Source organism: Mesoplodon densirostris, chromosome 4 (assembly GCF_025265405.1).
Source record: "Mesoplodon densirostris isolate mMesDen1 chromosome 4, mMesDen1 primary haplotype, whole genome shotgun sequence".
Lineage (NCBI taxonomy): Eukaryota > Metazoa > Chordata > Mammalia > Artiodactyla > Ziphiidae > Mesoplodon > Mesoplodon densirostris.
The window spans coordinates 165,793,658-165,803,683 of NC_082664.1; the positions used below are offsets into that span (position 1 = coordinate 165,793,658).

The 10,026-nt window shown below is 41.6% G+C and overlaps 1 protein-coding gene across 3 annotated transcripts in view; it reads right to left on the reverse strand.

The window, feature by feature from the left end:
* Positions 1 to 9,416, reverse strand: part of ACBD5 (acyl-CoA binding domain containing 5) — a 34,250-nt gene extending 24,834 nt beyond the window's left edge. The window contains exons 1-5 of one of the 3 annotated variants that reach the window (XM_060097630.1): positions 9,338 to 9,354; positions 8,208 to 8,289; positions 7,851 to 8,019; positions 4,196 to 4,316; positions 629 to 701 (exon numbers count right to left, since the gene is read on the reverse strand). In XM_060097630.1, the coding sequence (XP_059953613.1) occupies positions 629 to 701; positions 4,196 to 4,316; positions 7,851 to 8,019; positions 8,208 to 8,222 (378 nt within the window). In that variant the 5' untranslated portion in view covers positions 8,223 to 8,289; positions 9,338 to 9,354. Of the gene's footprint in view, positions 1 to 628; positions 702 to 4,195; positions 4,317 to 7,850; positions 8,020 to 8,207 lie in introns of all 3 variants that reach the window. The other 2 variants (XM_060097631.1, XM_060097632.1) reach the window with 2 other exon arrangements.
* Positions 9,417 to 10,026: the final 610 nt, after the last annotated feature.

Here is a 10,026-nt window from a genome sequence, read left to right on the forward strand (position 1 = left end):
TACTGAAGCCCACGTGCCTAGAGCCCATGCTCCATGACGAGAAGCCATTGCAATGAGAAGCCCACGCACCACAATGAAGAGTAGCCGCTCACCGCAACCCGAGAAGGCCCACGTGCAGCAACAAAGACCCAACACAGCCAAAAATAAATAAAATAAAATAAATAAACTTATTAAAAAAAGAAAAGAAAATAGCATGTCCCCACAATGTGACACATCTGAAGGAAAAAACATTTACCTCAAGATGAACTTTGATGAGACAGATAAAGCCCTGATAAGCTCAATAATCTAGATTCTATATTCTAACATATTACAATCTCTTTGTTCCTAAAAACAAAGCAGCTAATTTGCTTGATAACAAAACTAAATCAAAGCTGCTCTAAATAGGGACCTCCCTGGTAGTCCAATGTGTAGGACTCTGTGCTCCCAGTGCAGGGGGCCCAGGTCCAATCCCTTGTCAGGGAACTAAATCCCACATTCATGCCGCAACTAAAGAGCCCACATGCCTTAACGAAGATCCCGTGGGCCACAGCTAAGACCCGGCACAGCCAAAATTAATAAATAACTAAATTTTTTTTTTTTAAAACTGCTCTAAGTAGTTTTATTTTCTATTGTGAATTATTTTCCCTACCTTTTTCATTTCTTCAACGTATGCAATCATGGCTTCCTCTTTGGTCATATCACCCAATGAACTCCAAGCATCCCTAGAAATAAAAATATCCAATTAACTACAGAAAGACACCTGATTTCAATTGCTCAGAATACAATTTATAGTTATTGCTATAGGATCATTAATTTAAAATAGGCTTTACTTAAAGCTATATTAATGTTTCCAAAGGATCTCTTTAAATGCACCACCTTGAAGAAAAATATCACAGTGAATAAAATGGCAAATTAAATAGTAGCTAAAACTAATTAGTACAAAACCTATCTATAGACCATAGATTATAGGGACTACATTATAGAGTCTCTATAATCTCTATATACATTATAGAGACCGTAGACTGTTCATAATTATTTGCTAAGAACTCTTTAAAAGTCTTCGGGCTTCCCTGGTGGCGCAGTGGTTGAGAGTCTGCCTGCCGATGCAGGGACACGGGTTCTTGCCCCGGTCCGGGAAGATCCCACATGCCGCGGAGTAGCTGGGCCCGTGATCCATGGCCGCTGAGCCTGTGCTCCACAATGGGAGAGGCCACAACAGTGAGAGGCCCGCATACAGCAAAAAAAAAAAAAAAAGTCTTTATATCATTATAAATAACAATGACAAAAATGAACATTTTAGAAACTCTACATGAACTGTCACAGTCATGTTTCAAATAAACAGAAGTTTTGGTTAATTTTCTTTTTATTTATTTATTTATTTATTTATTATTGGCTGCATTGGGTCTTTGTTGCTGCACATGGGCTTTCTCTAGCTGTGGCGACCAGGGGCTACTCTTAGTTGCGGTGTGCGGGCTTCTCATTGCAGTGGCTTGTCTTGTTGCGGAGCACAGGCTCTAGGCACCTGGGCTTCAGTAGTTGTGGCTTGCGGGCTCAGTAGTTGTGGCTCACGGGCTCTAGAGCGCAGGCTCAGTAGTTGTGGTGCACAGGCTTAGTTGCTCCACGGCATGTGGGATCTTCCCGGACCAGGGCTCGAACCCGTGTCCCCTGCATGGGCAGGCGGATTCTTAACCATTGTACCACCAAGGAAGCCCATGCCTGCATTCTAGAGCCCGTGCACCTAGAGCCCATGTTCCACAGCAAGAGAAGCCACCACAATGAGAAGCCCGCGCACCGCAATGAGGAGCAGCCCCCGCTCGCCACAACTAGAGAAAGCCTGCGGGCAGCAACAAAGACTCAACGCAGCCAGAAGTAATAAATAAATAAATTTATATTAAAAAATAAGAGTCTAACTCTTGAAAAATGGAAAAGGTTTCTTACTTCTAAAAAAAAAATGAAAATGTGAGGGACAGGAAAATTTTAAAGCCTCAAATAACGAGAAGAGCCCTTTGAAATTTTTGCCTAAAAAGAAAACCTCTCATTTTACAGATATTTTCCAGAAGCAGTTTAACTCCACCAAAGGTCAATTCTGAGGAAAATCATTAAGTAAATAAATAAATTTTCTTCCAACAACTTAAATAACATATTGCTCTTACATTTAACCTAATATGACTAGTCATAAAGATCTTAGAGGAAAGTACGTGACTAAGAAATCCTCAAAGATGAGGTATCACCTCACACCAGTCAGAATGGCCATCATAAAAAAATCTATAGACAATAAATGCTGGAGAGGGTGTGGAGAAAAGGGAACCCTCTTGCACTGTTGATGGGAATGTAAATTGATACAGCCACTATTGAGAACAGTATGGAGGTTCCTTAAAAAACTAAAAATAGAACTACCATATGACCCAGCAATCCCACTACTGGGCATATACCCTGAGAAAACCATAATTCAAAAAGAGTCATGTACCACAATGTTCGTTGCAGTTCTATTTACAATAGCCAGGACACAGAAACAACCTAAGTGTCCATCGACAGATGAATGGATAAATATGTGGCACATATATACAATGGAATATTACTCAGCCATAAAAAGAAACGAAATTGAGTTATTTGTAGTGAGGTGGATGGACCTAGAGACTGTCAAACAGAGTGAAGTAAGTCAGAGAGAGAAAAATAAATACCGAATGCTAACACATATATAGAGAATCTAAAAAGAAAAGAAAAGAAAAATGGTTCTGAAGAACCTAGGAGCAGGACAGGAATAAAGACGCAGACATAGAGAATGGACTTGAGGACACGGGGAGGGGGAAGGGTAAACTGGGACGAAGTGAGAGAGTGGCATGGACTTATATATACTACCAAATGTAAAATAGCTAGTGGGAAGCAGCCACATAGCACAGGGAGATCAGCTCAGTGCTTTGTGACCACCTAGAGGGGTGTGATAGGGAGGGTGGGAGGGAGACGCAAGAGGGAGGCAATATGGGGATGTATGTGTATGTATAGCTGATTCACTTTGTTATACAGCAGAAACTAACACACCATTGTAAAGCAATTATACTCCAATAAAGATGTTAAAAAAAAAAAAAAAAGAAAGAAAGAAATCCTCAAAGGAGTTTAAGGACTTCCAATGCAGGGTGAAGAAACTTAGCCATCAAAGCATGTGGCTCTTAAAGACTTACTCTGCCAATTAGCACACTCTGTTCCTGACGTACATGACGTATGGTCATGTTAGACATCAGACATCCTGTTAGACATTTGTCACCTCTTCAGTAGTGTTTAAGAACATCAAATGTTAGTCAACTGGAAACATGGCAGAGGTATTTTGTGATTCTATTAAATATAGTAAAACTGAAATTTCTATTCAAGTACAGTGGGATAAGAGTGACAGCTTAGAGAAAAAGTAAGGCAGAACCTGAGTCATGCTTCTAGTTATTTATTATCTCAATGGCTCAAAGCAAACAAGGTCACCTGACAAGCAAGAGGTCACTCCTCTTCTTGGCAGGTAAAAGAGGCAGGAGAGTCTGTTGTTTCTTTAATGTAGTTTGGGACTTATTCTTGGCATAATAAAAAGAACAAACTCCATAAAGAAACACTAATTGAAAATGCTTTTATATCTTTGATAAATCTACCTCTTTTGGTTTTATTGTCTTCTTTTCTTCCCCAAGACCTTCCTATTTGTGTGAAATTTTGTTAAGAGCACACAGAGGGGGCTTCCCTGGTGGCAAAGTGGTTAAGAATCCGCCTGCCAATGCAAGAGACACAGGTTCAAGCCCTGGTCCAGGAAGATCCCACATGCCGGGAGCAACTAAGCCCGTGCGCCACAACTACTGAGCCTGCACTCTAGAGCCGACGAGCCACAACTACTGAGCCCATATGCCACAACTACTGAAGCCCGCACGCCTAGAGCCCATGCTCCGCAACAAGAGAAGCCACCGCAATGAGAAGCCCGCGCACTGCAACAGAGAGTAGCCCCCACTCACTGCAACTAGAGAAAGCCCATGTGTAACAATGAAGACCCAATGCAGCCAAAAATAAATTTATTTTTTAAAAAAACCCTTTTTTAAAATAAAAAAAAAAGAGCACATAGAGGATAAAAATGTATCCAGTACCTAGAATACTTTGTGCACAGAATAATCCATAACCACAAAAGTAACAGTCATATGATAATTATGTCATTAAACTCAAAATTCTTTCATAGCTCTCTACATAAAATTACCATTTGTATCTTCCAATAGGATCCCAGAATCCAGGCCTTGATAGTTTACAGGGTCCTTCAGTTGCCTGCTTATAAAAGCTATAGAACTTGAGCATCATTTCATTTGTTGGCTGGAATGAACCTATTGGAAACATACATTAAGTGAGATCACTTGGAGAACACAATTGATGAGCTAATGCTTAGCTTACTAACAGTGATTTTTAATATTTCATTAATAGTTCAGACAATTTATTCTTATTTTACAGAAACAAAATTTATGGCTCAGTTTATTTCTTTGATTTGAAAAATCTCTGAGATTTTACACTTTAATAACAACGCCTAATATAGTTCAATAAATAAGAGAATAAACGAATAAACATGTTGTAGATGTAACCAAAATAACTGGCAAATGTCATTAAAAAAACAAATAAATTAAAATATAGAATAACTATATCATGCAACTGTAATAAGGTATTTCTATTAAAAAATGGTGACAAACCACACTGACTAGCACAAACGAAAGTTATATGTATATTATTAATAAAACTGCAACAGTAAGAAATTCAACTTCTCTTGGCCAAATTTCCAATTTCTCAGGGGATTAGGAACTTTGGCTAAAGCCAACCAGTGTGTACTGTGGTAGAAAAAGAATTAATCTAAGATAAAATAGATTTCTCACTTCCTACCTCCATAGTTTTGGACATGCCAATTTTTTGAGGATCAGTCTTCACATGTTTCTAGCTTATCAATAAAGTTTTTTATGTTTAAAGTTTTCAAATTGTTTGAACAAGTGCTATAAGTTGCAATACTCTTAATGAGAGAGAAAAATTGGAATATAAATGTTTTATAATAACTAACTGGCTAAATAATTATGATATACATAAATTATGGGATTATTTATAACTACCACCCTTAAAAATTTTACTGTAGAAAAATATAAAAAATAGCATGAGAAAAGTTTCAAGATCTACTATAAAATGAGAGTTAAACAGCAGTTTAAAACAGCATATCCAGCGCAATCCATTTTTACAAAATAAGTACTTATATACTTAAAAAGCAGAGTAGAAGGAAACATGTCAAAATGTTAAAAGAGGATCGATATCGCTGTCACATATAGATTACTTCTAGTTTCTTTTTTGTTTATTTGCATTTTAGAAAAATTTACATTTATTGTGCATTACTTTCGTTCCAAAATTTATTACGAAAACAAAAATTTAAACTGTAAAAAGATGTTTTTAAAACTTCATAGATTGCACAATAATCTGATAACATGCAGTAATCAAAAGCTAGTAGTTTATAAACATTGTGAAAATTACAACACAGACAAGCTGAGAGCTGGTGTTTCAGGTTTGGCCAAGAGTGAGTAATTAATTCCAAAATCACAATAATAAATTATCTACACAATATATGCTCATTTACGAGTATCCGTTAGATACAGTGTTTCAATGATATAGTCTTTATATAGCAGAGGGGAAAAATATGGAGAAACTATAGTTAAAAATGGTTACCTATTTAAATGAAAACATCAAAAGCCTCATCTCATAATATCTTCAGTAAGTCAATCAACTGAGATTTAAAAGTTTATTGGTTAAGGTGAGTAACATATACATTAGGTTAGAGCAAAAACTAATAACATATATTGAATATATTCTGTGTATAAGACACTAGATAAAGTATAGTCTCTGTCCTCAAGGTGCTCACACACAACATCTTACAGAAAAACCTGAACAAACTTTTTGGCCAACCCAATGCATTTGATATGTATGTTTTTAAAACATTCTATAGGAAAATAAATTTCTAAAGGTCAAGGGCATACCAAACATAGGTGCTATAGGATTCATTATAACTTTATGCCATAGATAAAGATTAAGCAAAAAGCAACAAAAAAACTATAAGAATATTTGCAAAATAATCCAGGACAGATGACACAACTTAAAAGTTTTACTATAAAACTATTTAATGATTCATTATAACAATACTTCTGCTTCAATTATTATCAATTTAGTTTCAGGAGATAATAGTACAGTACTGAACATTGCCCTACCCAGCTGCCCTTTGGCAGAGGTTCTTAACTGGCAATACCTTCTTAAATGTTATATAAACACAAACTGTATTTACACTTATATGGGTTTCCTAATAAGTGATATATGGTGTCAGCAAAGATAGCAAACTATCATCAAGTCTAGCTCTATCAATTTTCAAAAAATATAAAAACGTGTGGTTTAGAAGTAAGGATGAAGGTACCATTTAAACAAAACTCTTAGAATCATGCCTTCCTGTAAACTCTCTTCATCAGACATTTAAAAAATCAATACCTAAATAAGTTCCTATGTAATTTCTCTACACTTTGTTCATTCACTCTTTTCTTTCAATCCCTCATATGTATGTCCTCCTCCAATTTGGTGTTTGAGATTACAAAAGGAAAGCTATTTTGTATATATTTGTTTTCAAAACCTTTTGTATCTACACTTACTGAATGTTTGTTAATGGTTTTGAACATTCATTACTTAGCCAAATGATAATTAATGAAAATAGGGAACATGACATTAAATACTACAGTAATATATTAGTGTTATATTCAGTTAGTTTTACACTCTGGCACAATGATAGTAGTTAAAAGTATCATTAAAGGGCCTCCCTGGTGGCGCAGTGGTTGAGAGTCCGCCTGCCGATGCAGGGGATACGGGTTCGTGCCCCGATCTGGGAGGATCCCATATGCCGCGGAGCGGCTGGGCCCGTGAGCCATGGCCGCTGGGCCTGCGCATCCGGAGCCTGTGCTCCGCAACGGGAGAGGCCACAACAGTGAGAGGCCCACATACCGCAAAAAAAAAAAAAAAAAAAAAAAAGTATCATTAAAAAAATACACATTTATTGTGGAAAAATACACGTTTATTGCAGAAAGATATGAAGTGAAAAGTCAAATTCCCCCTTTCCAAGCCTCTCCACCGAAAAAAAATTTGAATAACGGCCTTAAACTTCCCAACGTTTGTCAAAGACATAAAATTAAAAATTCAAAAAGCTCTGCAAAACCCCAAACAGCATTAATATGAAGAAAACCATACCAAGACAGATCATAATCAAACTGCTCAAAACCAACGATAAAGAGAAAAATCTTGACAGAAGCCAGAGAAACGACAGGTTAAATATGAAAGAACAGCTCCAATGACTTTTCACCCAAGTTTCAAAGGTCCCATATGAGTATGAAAAAGAGAACACTAGGACTATAGAACAGGTTTTTTTTTTAAGTAGTAAATATATATATACTTTTTAAACAAGAGAAATCGTTTTACAAATGAATATAGTTGTTCTTTCCTTTCTTTCCCTTCATATCAAAAGTTTTCAAAAAGTAGACTTTGTGAGTATGCGGCCCTAGGCATCCCCATCCCAGATTTTTAAAAAACATACCCAAATCCGCAGTCATTAAGGGTCTTTTCGACAACAATATAAACTGCTTAAAATATGGATAATATATTTGTCTCAGGCGTGAAAGATCAGCAGGCAATTAATTCCCATCCGACACCTCCCCTTCAATTACATGCCCTTTCAACGCAAAAAAAGAAGTAGGTTAAATAAGCAAGACTAGAAGCAGAAAGAAGGCTAAAGGAGGTGAGATTCAGAAGCTGGGGCCTCAAGCCTCTGCAGAAGGCTTGTCCAACCCGGGCCTAAGTGCACGTACCGTTTTTCGGCAAACTCTGGATCACCTTCACCGCCGCCTCAAACCGGGTTTCATGCACGGATCTCGTGTCCGCCATCTCCAGCCTCCAGCGCCGGCCCCGGTCCCAAGGTCTGTCGGCTGGAATCAGGCAGCAGCAGCAGCACCAGCTTTCCCAAGAGCCTGCATGAAACTGGAACATGGGGCGCAGCCGCGGATCAACATGCCCAAAGGGAGGAGGACCCGGAGCGCAGCTGGTCAGTTCCCCGAGGCCCTGCCCTATCCAGGCCACACAGTCTGAGATGGCCCGGCTCCTTCCTCCTCCCCGGGGCGTGACCTAGGCTGGGGAGGCCGGGCCGCCCAGACAGAAAAACAACTCACCGAGAGGAAGAGCATCTCTAGCAGAAGGCGGAGGGGCCCCGGGCACTGGTGGTCGCTGTGCCGCTGACCCACCGGCAGGGCCCTGGAAGAGCGGCCACACCCCCCATCCCGGCGAGGTCCGTCTGTCCGTCCGCGCCCTCCCCGCAGCCCCGCCCCAGAGTCTTGGGGGGACCCACTCGCTACAGCCACCGTCGCCGCGCAGCAAACTCCACCCACCCGCCCAGCAGCCTTGGCGATGACGCGCGCCGCCTGTCTGTCCCTGGAAAAGGGCCGGAGAAAGCGGAAAAGAAGAGCAGCGAGATGGATCGGCAGAGGGCCCCAGTCTCGCTGTTTGAACAGGCCCGACCGATGTGTCGGCACCAGGGCAGCCGAGGCGGGGTGGCAGCACGTGTGGGCACCGCTGGGCAAAAAAATGACTGTGGTCCCCAGCGCCTGTCCTCTCTTAGGTTAAGGTTTGAGAAAGGTGATGGGACTTAAGCAAAGAGCTTTAGATCCAGGGAGGCCTGGTGCGAACCTTAAGTTCTGCCATTTAAGTTCTGCGACCGAGGGCAAGTTACTTAGCCTCTCCAGCGGCAATCTTCCTAACACCCGAAAGGGTACGTGAAAGGATTAGGGATGCTGGATGGAGGTGCTTAGCAGCGCTTGGCTCGCAGGTCTTTGACAGCTTTAGCCGCCCCGAGACAAGGACGTCCGAGCAACAACCAAAGAAGAAGGGAGGTTGCCTGCTACTTAGACTGGGCGGGGGGAGGGAGAGCACCTTCCTTTGCACCAACCCTGACTTCGAACCCCAGGGATCCGGGATCCGTACAGCTCCAGCCCGAGCTAATGGGCGACAGGGCGTGGGGGAGGGGCGATCGAGGGACCAGTACGGATCATCAACCCTAGAAAGAGGTACCCTGGGCCTTCACCTTTCTAGCACATCGCCCCGCGTCCTCAGGCATCTAGGAAGCGCCCCCAGGCCCAACGCGGGGGTACTGCTATAGGTTCTGGGGGTGGAGTTCTGAGGCCCGGAAATCCCAAAGTCACCAGGTCCCTTTGTCAGTTCGGGATGGGTTAGGAGGGTGACTAGTCCAAATCTAGGCGCAGACTCTAAGTTACTCTTCCCTTGGAGCCGCAGTGCCGGCATTTACCTTGGTATTGCCGGGCTAGGCCTGTCCGATAAGGTCCCCGACGCCCGCCCCTCGCCCTGCCCCCGCGGGCTTGTGGGAAATGTAGTCCCCGCTCGGGCGCTTCCGGACACCTCCCTCTGGCGGCGGGCGTTCCTCCCACCTGTTCCGGTTCGTTTTCTCTGTCCCGCAGATGCTGGAGCCATTGTGACGGAAAGCCCGCCTTCCTGCTGCGTCGCACTTTGTGCTACTTCAAAACACCACATCCGCTTCCAGCCAAAGGGATGGACACTCAGTGGTACCTTTCAGAGGTATCCCGGTGGGACTGGACTGGAGTCGGAGAACTGGGGTCTTATTTCTTGCTCCTGATGCTTACTAACTTTGAGATCGTGTGCTGTTAGATTACCGTCCAGGTAATAGAAACTACGGCTTACTGAGTGCCTGATACTTGCCAAGCACATAACATGTATTCCAAAAACGCTGTAGGGTGTTTGTCAATGAGGAAATTGAACCATATTAACTCATTTGCCCAGGGTCAAGTAGCAGTAAGTACAGGAGCAAGTAGACAGAGCCAGGAGTCAGTCAATGCAAAAAACTCTTGCTTTATATCTTGGACTTTTTCCAGGACACCAGAGTGTAAGGAACTAACAGTGTCCAACTAGGGAGATTTTATGTGTTTAATATCTACCGTTTCCTCTACTCTTTCTATGCTC